We start from the raw sequence: 15,713 nt of genomic DNA, 5'->3' as shown, positions 1-15,713 counted from the left end.
AATAAGGCCTGTCCCTGCTGTAGCAGCCCCCTCCCCTTTTGGTGTCACCTTCTGTGGCCCCCCAGGAGGGAACAGGCTGCCCAGAGGTGCTAAGCCCCCTCTCCTCCAGCACAGGCTGGGGCCCCAGCTCCATCTCCAGCTGTGGCACCTCCTCATTCAAGGCTGGTGCTGAGCCTGCCCTGCTCCTCCTTGCCTTCTCCCACTGCTGAGCCATCTGAAGGCATCAGCTAGCCCTGTCAGTGTCCCCATTCCCCTCCCCACCATGCCCCACACCTTCCCGATGCTCCCTGCACCACCAGACCTCCCCACGGCCCCCATCCCATCCCCATCCTGGGCATCTTGTCTTACCTTCATGAAGTTGATGTCCTCAGTTTTGTCGAACATCACCTGGACAGAGCTGAGGAGCTTCTTGGCCTCCTGCATGCGCTCGTTGAGATGGAGGACCTGGGCCGCGTTCTCATTGCAGAACTTGGCCTGGGCCTTGTCCAGGATCTCCATGGTCTTCCGCAAGTCCTCATCCAAGATCTGGTGCATCTTCTCGTATTGCAGGCGCACCTCGTCCTTCAGCTGGCTCACCTTCTCCTGGGGGAAAGGAACAGGGTCAGGCCTGCTGTGCCCTCCAACCGTGGTATCCGGGGACACTGGGGTCCTTTCCCCAGCAGGGGTGAGCACGACTTGAAAGCTGCACCATAGCTCTGCTCTCCTGCAGTACCCACAGAGACCAAACCCCGCCATCAGCGGCCACACGGGACTCCTATGTGCCAGACACTGTGGAGGTTCGGTTGATCCAGTAGATCTCCTGGACCTGCCTCCTGGGGTCTAGGTGGAGATCACCTCCAGAGAGCTAACGCCAAGCAACAACCTGCCACCCCACCTTGGAAACTCCTGTCTGTCCCCCTCTTTATCCTCATTCCCATTCCCATCCCCGCCCCAGGCTGGGGACATCATGCCCCAGAGCCCTTCCCTCCATGCTCTGGGAGGCCGTGGGGCTTTAAGGACTGCAAGCTGATCTTGTTTTACCCATGTCCCAGCAAAACACTCACTTACATCTCTTCCACCTCCTGGGTATTTCAGTGATTTATTCAGGGATTTCCCACTTCCAGACCCTCCCCTGCTGCCTGGGATGAAGCCAAGAAGTCTGTGCTGAGCTGAGAGTTTGGTGGGCCATCTGACAGGTAAGGACAGCCTTGTTCCTTGCTTCCCAACTCACCCTAGGATCCATGAGGCTGTAGGGCAGCCCCCCACACATTTTTTCCCCCCAAAAGGATGACTTCCATGTCTGGAATGGGAACAGCAGGTCTGTCCAGCCGCTCATCTCCTGCATGTCCACCCTCCTCCCTGCCAGCCTGGCCCCTATACCCCTGGAGCCTGTCCCCATCACCCCATGGAGTGATAGTCCCTGGGGCTGGCTGCGGCAGGGTGAAGCACCAGTTACCTCGACCAGCCGCTTGTCCGATTCCAGCTTGTAGAGCTGCTCTTCAATGTCTTGCTCCCGCTCCTCCAGGCGGTCCTGCTGCTTCATCAGCATCTTCTGCAGAGATGATGGGAGAGAGGAGCAGTGGTTAGAGCCCAGCGGCCACACACACCAGGAAGCTGTGGTGCTGCCCGCACTGCCTCTGCCCATGTAGTTCGGGACGTGCCATTGCTGAGCTGAAAGCCCAAGCGTGGCTGATGGAGGTGGGAATATTGCCATTTCAATGGCCACACTGTGGGGCTGCGTGTGCTGGGCTGCTGGACCTTGATCTGGGTCCCCTGGATGGGGGCAACCCCTTGGGTAACTTTCTGCAGCACAGTCACTGGGGTTTGGTTTGGGGGGGGCACAGAGAGCAAATCTGCCACTATGGCAGCACCGTTTTGAGGCCCATCACCCATCGCCAGCAGGCTCCTGCAGACACGGCCGCCCCCCTCACACCCCTGTATGCTATGCCAAATCCTTTCTGCCTTCCCTGCCTCCGTGACAAGCCCTAGAGCCAGCATCAGTGTAATCGGGAGGGACAGAGAGAGGAGGAACAGGGCCTCCCCCCACCACGCTGCCAGCCCCCGGCCCCCATTCCTCGGGGCTGGGCCTGGGCCATCAGCCTAATAACTGGGACAAAACCTTATTCCCCTGCTATCAGCATGAGCGCCTCGCTCCTGCATGCCTTCCATGAGAGAACGGTTCCATCCCTGTGAGCAGGAGCAGAGCTTCCCAAAACACCCTCTAAAATCAACTCCAGATTCCCTCCCCCTGCGGTTATCCCGGGGACAAGCCACGGCACCAGCGCGGTGAGGAGAAGGGCTTCACCCGGCACAGACACATGGCATTAGAGACACAACGATGGGGGCGAGATGGGAAGAAACCGGCAGCAAGGATGAATTTCGAGGGGATTATTGCTATTATAAACCGTCGCTCGGGGATTTATAATCAAGTAATTAATTCCTGGACGAGGCGGGAGGGGGAGGGCGGCACAGGCGCTGCCGGGATTAATTGTGTTGCAGGGAAAGGCTGTCACCTCCAACTCAATTTGGGAGCAGGAATGTGAAGCCTCCTCCTTCCTGTTGTTTTCCTTAAGGTCTTGGACACCTTGCTGCCACGGGGCTCCTACCACTGATAATAATGAGGAGCTAAAAGACCTCCAGCTTCCCACTTGGACTCCACGTGCTGCCCGGTGCCCTCATGTGTGCACCCCCCCATGCACATGGACACACAGACAGCACGTTCACTGAAACAGGGTCCGAGGGGCTGTAAGAGACCCCCAGGCACGAGGGGATGTTTGGTGGCACATGCGTACAGAAAGACGAGGGCCCGCAAGCATCCAAGTGCATTGCTGCTGCTGTGTTTAAGACCAGCTGAATAGATGGGAGTGTCTGCATGGAGAAAGGTTTGATGCATATAGTAAAAATCTCTTATTTTCATCATAAAAGAGTCATTCTACAGTGGGCAGCAACCTGCTCCGGCAGCAATGCAGGCAGGTGCATGCCAACACAACCTGCTCCCAAGCACCGCTGGTTCAAAACAGGGTTTGCAACATCCCCCTGGCGCGGAGCACAGCACACCTCGCTCTGGATCCTGCTCCAGCATCCGCAGGCTGGAATTTCCCCACCGAAATCAGAGTCAACCGATGGGAAAGCCGCCTGCTCCAGGGAAGGATATGCATTCCCGCATCCCTGCATGCAGGAGGCTGATGGAGCCCGGGAGCCGGGGCAGATCTTGCAGCGCAGGCTCAGTTTCCTGCTCCCCAAGCTGGAGAGCCAAAAGACACGGCAAACCTTTGCACCGAGCCCTTCCCTACGCCTCCCTCCCTGCCGGCAGAGACTCCCCGTCTCCACCAGGAGCAGCCAGACCCACCCCGCACCAGCCCACCGGGAGGATGGCTGAGTGTGGCGGGGCCCTGGGTGCAGCCAGGTCCCCAGCCCGCATCCCCCAGATGCCAGCTGGGGCAGGGCTGGGCAAGAATGTGGGACAGGATCCAAGCATGATGGCTCGCTGGGCACAGAGGCCAGACCCCCATCCCACTCCGGCATCAGGCATCCGACACGGAGCTGCCCTGAGGTCACCCCTGCTCTTTGCCCCGATGCTGCTGGGATGGTCTCGTGGGAGAAAGCAGGGTTTCCCATCAGTGGCAGAAGCCAGGCGGGCAGAGGCCACCCTGCCAGCCCGACCAGTGCGAGGGACAGACCCAACAGCGCCAGACATGCACGTACCATCGTCCCCTTCCCACCGCCCTGCAGCTGCCGTGGCAGAGCTGCCAACCTTTGTGTTTTGTAACAAACCCCAGGGCGCTCCGCTCCTGGAATCATACAATTATGTGAAATCACAAAAATGTACATAAAAATATCTATAAGGAACTTTCTATACATGTAAGTTAATTTAATAGCCCCTCACAGCTGGAAAAAAGTGGCCAAAATCTAATCTACAGCCATAGAAATCGGAGAGAATAGAGGACATGAAGTGTTTCCTTTAAATCTCACATTTGAGCTACTCTCTTGATTTTAGGGCGATTTAAAACCCGTACATGCCTGGGATTGCAGCGGGATGGGAGGGCTTTTCACCCACAGCAACCGAAACCTTAACAAGACACATGGGTCTGAATTACCCCTTCTGGCACTGAGGGGCGAAATCTCATTGTCTCCGCAGCACAGGCTAAATTCCTTAGGTATTTTGAAAAGGAAAATATATCCCTTCCCCTTCCATCCCCTCCCAAATCTGGTATTTCTGAAGTCATGAACTCCTCCTCCAGGATCAGAATTTCTCAGGGTAATTTCTCATATTTCATGCATGACCTTGATGCTGAGAGAAATGCAGCTCCCTCCGTACAGGCGCCCTTCCCGGGCTCCGAGCGACTCTGTGATCCCAGTTTGTCTTTACCGAGACGCCGCCAGTTTGCAAAACGGCTGTTAAAAACGCTCTGTATTCCAACAGCAGCCGAGAGGGAACTCATCTAATTCATTAATAAGTTAATCTGCGGCCAGGGTAAGAGGCTGGTCCAGCCCCAGTGAGAGGGGCTAGTTGCTGGACACCACTTTATTCGGCTGGAGTTGCAAGTAATCCCCCCACTCCTCATGGAAAAACATGAGTGGGGGAAGGCTAAGCCCTAAGAGGAGGTTAGCAGGGCCCTCTGCAAACACACCATGGCCATCAACCCTGTGCAGGAGCAGGGCCACCGAAGGTGGAAGGAGAAACTGTCCCCTGCTCGCTGATCAGGAGCCCCACTGCCACCGGAACGGGGTGAATCCTGGGGAGTAATTGTGGCCAGTTGGGAGGGTTTGGGGTGCAGAGGTCACGTGCTGGCAGGGGAATGTTACCCAGAGGATCATTTCTATGGGAAGTAAAGTGAGCACTGCAAGGTCTCATTCCACCTGCAGGCAGGGGATGAGGGATGTCTGCTGGGGGACAGGGCTGCCCCAAGAGAGCAGAACTTCTGCAAGACTGAATGCTTGCAGCCAGAGTTTAGCAGCTCAGGCAGTACAGGGCATCTGGGCTCCTCATCCTAGAGCCATCATCAGTCTGCAGCCCCACAAGTGTTGGCTGTGTTACACACACCGGTCCAGCTCAGCCAGCCCTGCAACCCCCCACTGCAAAGGGGGGCACTGGGGTGTGGGAAGGAGCTCACACCCTCCCGAGACCTCCCAGGCAGGAAGAAATCTGCAGGCAAGATGTCTCCATGGCTTTTTTTAGGCTGGTCTCACCACTGTCCTCTCCCAAAGGACAGGGCTAAGTCTGTGGTTGCTGCTGAGCCCATGATAACAGTGCACTACACCCCTGCCCTGCCTGGAGCAAAGCACTCCTCTTGTCCCCCCTTAAACTCCACAGCAGCCCATGGCCCTGGGGCTGGCGCTGGGGCAGCAAAATCCCATGATGTGCCCCAAGGTTTCGCCTGTTCCAAGAATGGTCCTTGTGTGCCTCGCAGGGAAAGCTGGCAGGGGAGAGCCCGCAGAACCCCTTCCCCAGGGGCTCGGGTGCTGGCCAGACCCTGCCTGACTCTCACCGGTCTCAGGAAGGAGCCTGGCAGCTGCCCCAGAGCCAGAGAGGAGCCCCTCGCCCTGCCGAGCAGCTCTGGCTTTAAATGAGAGCTGGAGCAGAGAAAACCCTTTCTGTGTTCATGAGGTAAAGGAAGCCCGTGCAGCTCCTCTGATGTCTAACATGCGCTGTGCATCCTGCAGGGACGTTCTCCCAGCAAAAGCAACCATGTCTCACACATCAACCTGTGGGACACCTGCAAGATGCTAATTCCCAACAAACTGGGCTGAAACCAAGCCAGGAGTTTGGAGGGTACTACAGAGGGCAGGTGGACAAATGACGAGAGCACACAGCCCTTGTTCCCATAGGAAACTGGGGGGAGCAGAAAGGCAGACTGCCCCACAGAGTGCCTTTAACCACAGCTGGCCCAGGGCAGGCATGCTAGCTTCTCTGCCTCCCTCCTTCCTTCTCCTCTGTGCCCGGGCCTTCCCCTCGCCGCCAAATCCCAGTCACTGAGTGAATAAGGACATTGTTTGCAGCCACCGGAAAGCCAGAACGGAGGGAGCAGCTCCGAGCACAAGGGGGAGGAAGGGCGAGGAGGAGAAGGAAGGTGGAACGGGAGCGAGGAAGCCACAAAGGGCAGATGCCTGTTGTGGGAATGGCTCCAGACACCTGCAGCTCAGCCCAAGGACTGGGATCAAGGGCCCCCATTGAGACCCGTGTCCCGGCACGTCGCTGGAGACGGGCCTGAAGTCACAGCGACTGAATGTTAATGCAGCAAAAGCCCTGGACCGAGGAGGCAAGCACAACCTTTTGCCTCCCCACACCTCACAGGCTTCCTGCTCCTGAGCCCGTTTTCTGATAAAAACCCACACAATGAGCTATTCTCACATCTCCTGAAAGCATCCCACACCTGATAACACACCAGCACCTCGACACCACGCAGCTCTAGGGCACGGCACGCCAGTGCCCCCCCAAACCAGAACCTCAAACCATGAGATCCTGCACCATCACAGCCTGAAAGGACCAGTCCTCACAGCTCAACCCTCCTGGAGCATCCGTCCTGCTCCCCCACAATGTGTTCTGCTGACCAGACCCAGGCAAAATCACCTCTTTCAACTCCCCACAGCCCCCACGGCACTCACAGGAGGCTGATCCGCTTACAGGGACAGGAAGGAAATGTTTTCTGGTTGGGGTTTCATCTTGCACACACTTACAGTAAGCACCAGGGCAGGAGAGGAGGTCCCTGGCCGGAGCAGGAGGCCTTGCCTCCTCCAGCCAGCACAGAGCACACACACGCTGCTCCAGGGTTTGGCTTTTCTCACGGTGCTCCCTGTGCAGATTGGGCTGGTTTATCCCCAGCAGGGGAAGGAAGAGGGGAGGGGAACAGCCTCCGGGATATTAATAGCTGCCCTTGCTAGGAAGGTATGGGAGCAGCAACCATGCACCACATGAGCATCAGAGACCCCCTTGCTAGCATCGAGGGGACCCCCTGAGCACCAGGAGAGCTGGCACTTCATAGAAAGGGCTGGAGGCCAAATATTCGGTGCTGGCTTGGGGGAACAGGATGCAGGGTGCCTCTCGCAAGAGCAGCTCTCCACCCTGTTCTCACGCAGGGCTGGGTGGAGATGCCTCCTCCTGCCTGTCCCCATCTCCCTGAGAGATGCTGCCTGGTCTCCAAACATTTCCCAGCATGTGGGGAGGAAAAACCACCAGGCTAAGCCCCATGTCCCATCTCCATTGGCTACCCTAGAGGCAAAGCCCCATGTCCCACTTCTGACATACTGGTGTTAGGGCACAGGGCATCCCTACAGCAGATGGATGCTCCCCCTGAACCATGACTTTTTGCCTGCTTGGCAGCATTCAGGTTGGCCCTTGTCCCTGCGGCACCGTAGGACAGTGGTCATGGCAGATCATGCTTCTCTGCATGGCCTCGTACCACCAGACCCTGGACCACTGCGGGGCTGTGCTGGTGCCCGCAGCCTAGGACAGCTCTGCACCTTGTTTACACCCTGCAGAAAGGAAGAACTCGTTAGCAAAAGGAAAATACAAGGCATTGTGTTGTGAGGGGCCAGCAGCAGGATTTCTGGAGGCCAGGAAATGGGGACCTATTCTCTGTCGGAAAGCGACCTTCAGAAGGACCTTGAGGATGTTAATTTGCCTCCCCAGCCCTCTCTGTTCCACCCTGCTCCCCATTGCTGTGGGGGTTACTTGCGGCTGTGCCTCTTGCACAAATGAGGGAAGGAGGCCAGGGCTCTATCTGTGGTTTTCCGACTTGAACTTCAAGCCATGGCCTAGCTGCCACTGCTTTCCATATCCTCTGAGTAGGAATGAAGATCTACTTCCAGGGGAAAAGGGGGATAAAGGAGATTTAGAAGTAGGGAGACAAGGCCAGCGGCTACAGAAGCATCGTCTCTGGGCCAGCAAACCTGCAAGTCCTGAAGGCAGGAGTCTTCCTGATGCCTGGTGTCCAGGATGGGTGATGTGACCCCAAAACAGACGCACCCCGAACACCAAAGCCACTTTTGGAATGTGTTGGAGGCTGTGTTGATCATGGGCCAGTGTCAGACAAGCTGCCCCCATGCAAAGCGCAACAGGCGGTGGTGGAAACAGAGTGAACCACCTCTGCTGGACCTGGGGCTCAAGACTCACTCACAGCATGGGGAGGAGAGAAAGAAAGGAGCTGGAAACACACCTGGAAGATGAATACGGGGTTGGAGGAGCTGGTTTCCATGCCAAGCATGCAGACAGGCGAGTCCCAACTGATGCTGCAGAATCCACAGGACAGACATGAGCCTTGGTAATGCCCATGCCTTTGGCTGGCACAGCTGCTTCCTGCCCTGGATCTGCACCCGGATAGGGAAAGCACGCTCCCACACTGTCCCGGCAGCACAGGGACAGCAGATGCTTTTGGGTGGTGCAGGACCAAGATGGAGAGACCAGCTCTGAGAGTGGCTGGGCTGCGGCTGCAGGCGCAACCAGGCCCTCGGGCACCAAGGAGCTCAAGGAATCTCTTCTCTCTGCTGGGAAGGGAGGGAGAGGAGATCCCACCCAGGCCTGTCCGCAGACACGGCCAGCAGCACTCCCTGGCCAGCTTGTGGGAAGGGAGGACAGTCCAGGCTGCCTTCACCTGGGAGCCAGCAGCAGTCACAGCGCTCAGATCTGTGTTTATGAAGGACAAGGTCTGCATCTTCTCCACCATCAGGGATGTGAAGGAGGAGCTCTTTTCTCCACCTCTTTTGGTTTTAGGGGGGAAAATATCCTGGTTTGGGGCTGCTTATAAATCAGTGCTTGCTTTCACCCTGCTGCCACCTCTGGCACGGGGCTCTGGCTGCAGGCCCCAGCACAAGCTCACCCTGCCCAGCACGACCCAGCACCAAATGCCCTTTGAGCAACTGGCTCCGAGCACCAGGGCACGCCGGGAAAGCACAGGGGTTTGCGACATCCCACAAAGTTTCAGACACCCAGATGCAAGTGTCTTGAGCAACCATTTCCAGCCACTCGGCACCTCAGACTGACACCAACACCTGGAACACATCTGGCCCCACTGACCAACATCGCCTTGTGCTTCCTCCCTGCCATGCCAGAAGAGAAAATGTGGGCCCTGAAGCTACACTGACTAGGATTCACCTGACTTCACATTTTTGGGGGCCTAAGAGGTCATGTAAGAAGTCCTGCCCTTTCCACCTTCAGTGCATTCCGTGCTTGTGGTTTCTTGAAGGTTTCAATCAATTTACATGGATGCTGCAGGGGCCCTAACCTCCTTTCCTTCCTCTCCTGTCTCTGTTTTCATACATCTGCCCCTTCCTGACCACCGATCCAGCTGAGAAATTAAGCCAGTAAAAAGATTAAACTCTTTTCAGCTGGACCGTCTCCCTGAACTGGCTCTTACAAGTGTTCTGCCAGCTCCAGTGGTGGCAATCTGGGCAGCAATGGGACGTTGTTCATTGCTGACTCAGTTGAATCACAAACTCCTGCTCCTCACACAAGTCCTGTTGCTCTGACATATCATCTGTGAGCTGCTCCTTCCATAACCCCACAAAAAAATGAACAGGCTTTGGCAGCATCCCCAATCCTGCCTCAATCTGCTGCTGTCCCAGCCTCATCTAGCTCTGTTGAATCCCAAGATCTTCCCAACATGCTGCAATCTCAGGGTCCCAGCCAGTTGTTCAGTCGTCCCCAGACTGTGGCTGGCGGGATGCTTTGCCTTCAAAAGCAGCCATTCTGCAAAGACCCACTCCCATCGCCTGGCAGCAAACCTACCCCATCTGCAGCCCCTGCAAGATTGAGAAACCCTCACTCCCTCTTCCAAATACACATCTTGGATTCAAGATCCAGTGATCTCAGAGCCTTCTCCCTGCAAGGGTGAAACACAGCCAGCCTCTTCCACCCTTCCTCCCATTGCAGGCTGAGCTGTCTCTCCCCTGCCCAAAGACCTCCACTGCACACCCGCCATGGTTCAGCCCTGCCATGAGAAGACCTGAGCTCTGAACAACAGCCCCTTCAGATTCCTACCCCCTTAATTCTGGAGGGAGCCTGGCTTGAGGATGTGGATGCACAAGCAGGTTTTGGGGGGAATTCATACCACCAAGGAACAGAGCAGCCACAGCGATACCCACACGCGCTGGTAAGTGCAAAGGCAATGACGTGCAGCCATGTGCCCCATCACCAGCTCATTTGGTGACCCAGAGACAAGGGATTTGGCTGTGCAGGCAGCACAAAGTCCCTCTCCAGACTCAGGCAGCACTACAAAGAAAACCCTGCTTTCATTTAAAGGCCATGATTTTATTTTCCCCCCCCCCCTTCCAACTGATCTAGTTAAACTTCCAACCACTCAAGGCTATTTTAATTTGTACTGGTAAGTTAAATCAACACAAACAAGGGCAGAACAGGTTTATATGCACCTCTGTTATTGGCTTGCACCAACTAGAGTGCAGCTACATTTCTCCAGGCAGCCTTTTTTTTTTTCTTCTAATAAAGATAAGGGGGGACTTCTTTTGTGTGCACCTCCAACTGACAAATGGAGCCTGAAAGTGAGTTGGGAGTCAAAGCCTTGTGGAAAGTCAAGGTGACTTATGCGTCAATAGGCTGGATTCAAAGAGCTCTGCAAAAATGCAGATCGACTAACAAGATTTATAAAACCCGTTCGGGGCTTAGAGGCTGCTTAATTCTCAGAGGTGCCAAGGAAAGTGCCTGACTCACAGAGGGATGGATGGGGCTCACAGAGGTGGCTATCTCAACCTTTTGGCTGCTTCAAGGAAAAAGGGACTCCATTTCTCTTGGAAACGAGGTTTTGACGTGCTGAGATGTTTACTCTGAGCCTTGGCTCCTCCATCACTTACTTTAAAGGAAAAGAAACCAAGTCCTGCTGCTGCAGACAAGTGTTACAAACATCTACCAAAAGCCTCAGCAGAATCTGCTGCTCCAGCTCGCCAGCACCAGACACCACCCAGGGGAGCATGAGACTCAATGGGATTCAGCACACAAGCTGGAAAAAAATAAAGAAAAGGGAGGAAAAGGAGGAAAAGAAAAAATAAAAAGAGAACTTTGCACTTCCACAGCTCCCCAGTGCCCGGCGCTTCGCAGGCTGGAAGCAGCCCATCAGCACCTGCGGGCAGGCAGGGCGACACACAGCGAGCCCATCCACTCCTCTGCACCCAAGAGGGGACCAACCACGACCACAACGTGCTGAACGCCGAGGACCCCTCAGCCACCTCCCCGCTGGGTGTTCTCTCTCCCCCCATCTTTCTTTGCGAGGCGGCTGTTGAGAATCTGAAAGCCCGGATTATAATCTTTATGAATCCCATAGTTAGATTGCGCTGAACAGCAGCCCAGCAATACCAGATGTTCAAACAAAGCTGCCAACCGACAGCTGTCTGCAGCTTGCAGCGTGTTTTTACTTTAAAATGCAAAATGATACCAATCTATATTAAAAGAGAGACGTTCAGAGCCTTGCGATAGCAGCTGAAGCCACGGATATTGCTCTTTCATGCAGGGTGTGGCGGCAGAAGGAAATATCTCAGAAACTACTACTTAAGCTGCCCTCCCAGCCCCCCCAAATCCTGGCCCCTTTCCTAATGGGAAAGAGACTCACGTTACTGCCTGAGCGCCATGAATGTACCAGTGCGTGTCCAAACAAGCCAGCAAAAAGAAAAATGCAGCATGAACAAACAGTGTCTAACGAAGGATACCAGAACGAATCCGGGCGCTGCAGAGCCCACACCTGGCTCTCAGCGGCGTGGGGAGGACGAAGCGACACACAGAGAGACGGAGGGAGCCAGACGCAGGGTGGAGAGTGCAGCCCCTCCTGCACCAGTGACCCATATGGGAGAGCAAAAGTCCCATGTGGCAGCAGAGCACCACCAGTGGAAGCAAGGGATGGATGGGTGTCTTCCACTGCTCTGGCCCATCCGCCCAGCGTCCCGCCTTGGGTTGTCCCATGTCCCTCTAAAACACACAGGGATGCTCGTGCAGTGCTGGCCCCACCAGGGAAACTCTGCCGGGGCCTCCCCCAAGACTTGATGTGCAGCAGGGTTTGAACTCGAATTGCTTTGTACCTTTATTCGTTAGGCTGGCTGGGACCAGGCACAAAGCCTTACACCCTGCAACCCTTTCCACATGCTGGGGAAGGCAAAAGCCGGAGCTCAGCTTTCTTCTCCGTTCTTCCCCTCTCCAGAAATGCGAGTCACCTGCACCCACTGCATTTTGGGGGTGGCAAGTCCTGAACATGCAGGCTTGCCACGCTGGGCACATTGGGCACGGCACAGTACGTGTGGCTTGCAGGAATCGCGCGGAGAGGGCTCTGACTTACTCAAACGTGACGTCCCGAATTCCCCACCAGCCGCGATCACAGGAAATCTTTGGGACCGGTCCCAAGGCTGCCTCATTGTGCTCCGAGCAGCAACAGCATGAATGAATCATGCTCCTCAATGTGACACACAGCTCCCAGCAACGTACTCGGGACCAAAATATTTACATTGCAAACGAGTAAGAATAGGACCAGATCCGCTCCCCAGCCTGGTGACATGAAAAGGCCAACCTGGTCTTGCATCAAGCAAGTGGGTGGTGGGAGGATATGAAAGCAGGAGGCAGAGACCAGCCCTGTGTTTTGCAGCCCGGCTCTGCCCAGCGATGCTGAACCAGAGCCCTTCTCCACGGCAGCACAACCCCGCAGCAGTGAGCACCAAGACTATGATCCCTGTGGCACCGCGCTCCTGCTGGAGCTCGGCAGCCAGGTGACACAGGAGAGAGCATGCTGGGACCTGTAGTTTCCAGCCAGCCAGATGCAAAACGCCATCCGCCCGTGAACACGTCTTGAATTAAAGAGACGCAAGGCCCCAAGCTCCTGGCAAGGCGCCAGCCACGGCTTCTTGTTGGCAGGTGCTTGGCCAATTCCCATGTGTTGCATTAGCCCCTTTCCAAGCAGCAGCCAAGAGCCTGGACCCCGCAAAGCCCCTCGCGGCTGAGCTGTGCCCTGCCCTTGCCAAAGTGACGTGTCTACATGGACAGCAAGATGCTCCCAGGGCTGAGGTGTAGGAGATGTCAGCCCTGCTCCTGCCTTGCTGTAAGCCCCTCTGCTTCTAGGTCACTGACTCCAGAGCAAGACCCTGGAGCCAGCACTGCCCAAGCGTCAGCAATATAGAGCCCAAGAGGCGTCCAATACATCCCTAGATATATATCCCTAGAGGCGTCCAATAAAGATGCCACCGAAGCCATCAGTCACAGGCAGCAAGAAGCAATGCACTGGCGCGGTGCTTTCACGCAGAGCAGCACAAACAGGCAAAGCTCTGCCAAACCACCACACTGGTGGGGCTGAGGGCAACCACCTCCCTGGAGCATCCCATCAGGGCACACAGCCTCCCCACGCTCCAGCAAGGCCAGGACCGTATGGCACCCCTTGGGGAGCACAGCACTCCTCTCCTTGTGCGCTCACCCTCCCTGCTGCGGAGGAAATTGCAATGCCCGGCTGATGTCAGGAGGTATCACTTCACACAAAGGCCAGGCTTCCTGGCAGGGAAGGGGTGGAGGAGCAGGGAGGAAGGGGAAGAGGAGCCCGGGGCAAAGGCAAGCCACATCTCCAGCTCCCCATGTGCGCAGAGGGGCAGCAGCAAGAGATGGCACAGCCCCTTCTCCTTTAATCGCCCTTGCGCTCAGGAAAGAGAGGCAACATCCTATTTCCCAGTGCCCTTCACAGGAGCCCCAGTGTTGCCCTGCAGAGCTGCAGCAGAGCATGCCACCCTTTAAGGATGCACAGAAAAAAGGGACTCAAGTTTATCTTAATTTGTTCCTCCGAATAAATCAATTCCATCTTCTCCACCTCAGCCAGACTGTGGCTGCTGCGACCAGGGGAAGCACACTTGAGCTGAACACGGAGCCACAGTTCCCTGCCCAATGCTCACCCAGGGGAAAAGCCACCTCTGTGACAAGCTCCAACAGCAGTGCCCTCAAAACAGGCACAACCACACACCCCACCTGTCTCCTGCCCACGGGAGGCTCAGCACTCGTGGCACCCCTCAGTGGACAGATACAGGTAAACCCAACATATTCAGGACAAAGTCAAGCGCCATCTGCAGCCCTCACTTCCCAAACTCCTTTTCCCAATGTGCTCCCCAAAGCTGAGCATTTTTACAACACAGAGCACATCATGGTACCCACAGCATCGATGTGACTTCCTGCTTCAGCCTCTCCTCCCCTCCTCTGCCTGCCATAGCCCCAGCATATCCCACGGCAGCGAAAGCGGCTGATGGCCAGTGCCAGGCTGCATTGCTTTTGTCTTCACCTCAGCCACTGTCCCAAGGGCAGGAATGCTCTGGACCAGCTGCACAGGGATCAGCGAAGAGGGGCTGGCCATAGAAGACCCGAGGGATCTGGCCGATGTTGATTAAGGGGGGAATTGCTGATGTTGCAGGGGCAGCTCAGGAAGGTGGGCTTTGGATGCAGGCACCACCAGGGAATAACTGTAAAGGAGCAAACCCTGCTTCTCTCCTTCAATGTGCTGACTTCTGCTCCTAGGAGGAGGCCTGTCATTGGTTTTTAATCTCACCTGATTACGGGCCAGCCTTTGACATTATTGATCTCAGGCCCCTGAAGTATCATTTATCTTCCAGGTTTGACTCTGCGATCAGAGCTCGACAGCTCAGGCCCCGGTCAGCTCCATCCTCCCTGGGAGCCAGGGAAGCTGCTCTGCTCAACTCTGGTCCCGCCGGTTTGTGTGAGCCTATTTGAGGCTCAGTTTCCATCCCCGAATGAGGTGGCTTTCACCAGATGCCCTCTCCCACCTGGCATTTCATCTCCTGTCTCAACAATCTCCAGGTCTCCAGCACACCAGTAGTGCTTTATCAAGCCTGGCAGACCAAGGTGCCTCCAGCGTGCACTGCTTCCCCCTTCCAGTTTCATTATCCTCTTTTAAAGAGGATGCAGTGGAGGCACAAACATTATGGGATGTGCCAAGAGCTGCACAAGGATCAAGGAGGCAGTGCCAGCATGCAGGGTATGACCAGAGAAGCCATTTCTAGCTGTGACCATGCTGCCATTTTCTAAAGCAGAAGGACCAACAACAGTGCCTCCTTGTCCCCTGGCGAGCTTGCACCCACAAAGAAACCTGGCTGCTAGCTCAGTTATCGTGGCTTCTCCTCACCTGCCAGCTAGCACAGCTGTGCTCTGGGGCCAGTTCTTGATTTCTGCTTGACCTTCAAAACCTTAATGCCTGCTCCTTCCACTGGGCAGAACGAGAGATGGGTTCCATGGATGCAAAACAGCTGGCAGGGATTCAGGATGATCACCCCATAGATGGGACATGCCTGGGACTGCTGCCCCATGGGTTCCCGCTCTCCTCCCTGCGTTCCTCACCCAAGCTAACACACGAGCCTCCACCTTTTGGGAAGCACAAGGTTTTCTCAGATGTCTGTGTCTACAGTTCCTGGGTGCAGCGTGTGTGTGAAGGTTGTCTTTTTGGATGCCTCCTATCTCCCTCTCTCTCCTGCAAAGCTGGTCTCTGAGTTTTGGGAAGGAGGAGCATTTCCTGAGGAAGGTTCCAGCGAGCAGTCTTAACATGCAGAGGAAGGTTTAGCTTTGCTCGTCGCCTTGGTATTATCAGATTGCTGCAAAAGCACTTTGATAAATGGAGATTAGTACCATGTTTGTTCACAGTTGATAGCAGTAGCCAGGAGCCAGCCTCAAGAAGGATCAGGAGAGGAAGTGCCTGGGTGGGGGGGCTGCTAGCAGGGTCTGTGATCAGCAAGGTATCACCACCAGCAAAGAAAGCTTGAGTCCC

At 55.7% G+C, this 15,713-nt stretch overlaps 1 protein-coding gene across 2 annotated transcripts in view; it reads right to left on the bottom strand.

The window, feature by feature from the left end:
• The window catches only part of TRIM8 (tripartite motif containing 8), a 29,526-nt gene that overhangs the window by 3,097 nt on the left and 10,716 nt on the right, over window positions 1-15,713 (bottom strand). For both annotated transcript variants that reach the window (XM_030487446.1, XM_030487447.1), the window contains 2 exons: window positions 1,436-1,531; window positions 349-582 (listed from right to left, as the gene is read on the bottom strand). In XM_030487446.1, the coding sequence (XP_030343306.1) occupies window positions 349-582; window positions 1,436-1,531 (330 nt within the window). The remainder of the gene's footprint in view (window positions 1-348; window positions 583-1,435; window positions 1,532-15,713) is intronic.

This window comes from Strigops habroptila, chromosome 5 (genome assembly GCF_004027225.2).
Source record: "Strigops habroptila isolate Jane chromosome 5, bStrHab1.2.pri, whole genome shotgun sequence".
Lineage (NCBI taxonomy): Eukaryota > Metazoa > Chordata > Aves > Psittaciformes > Psittacidae > Strigops > Strigops habroptila.
Note: the sequence above shows the minus strand (reverse complement) of the source record. Positions and strands in the feature narration are given on the sequence as shown.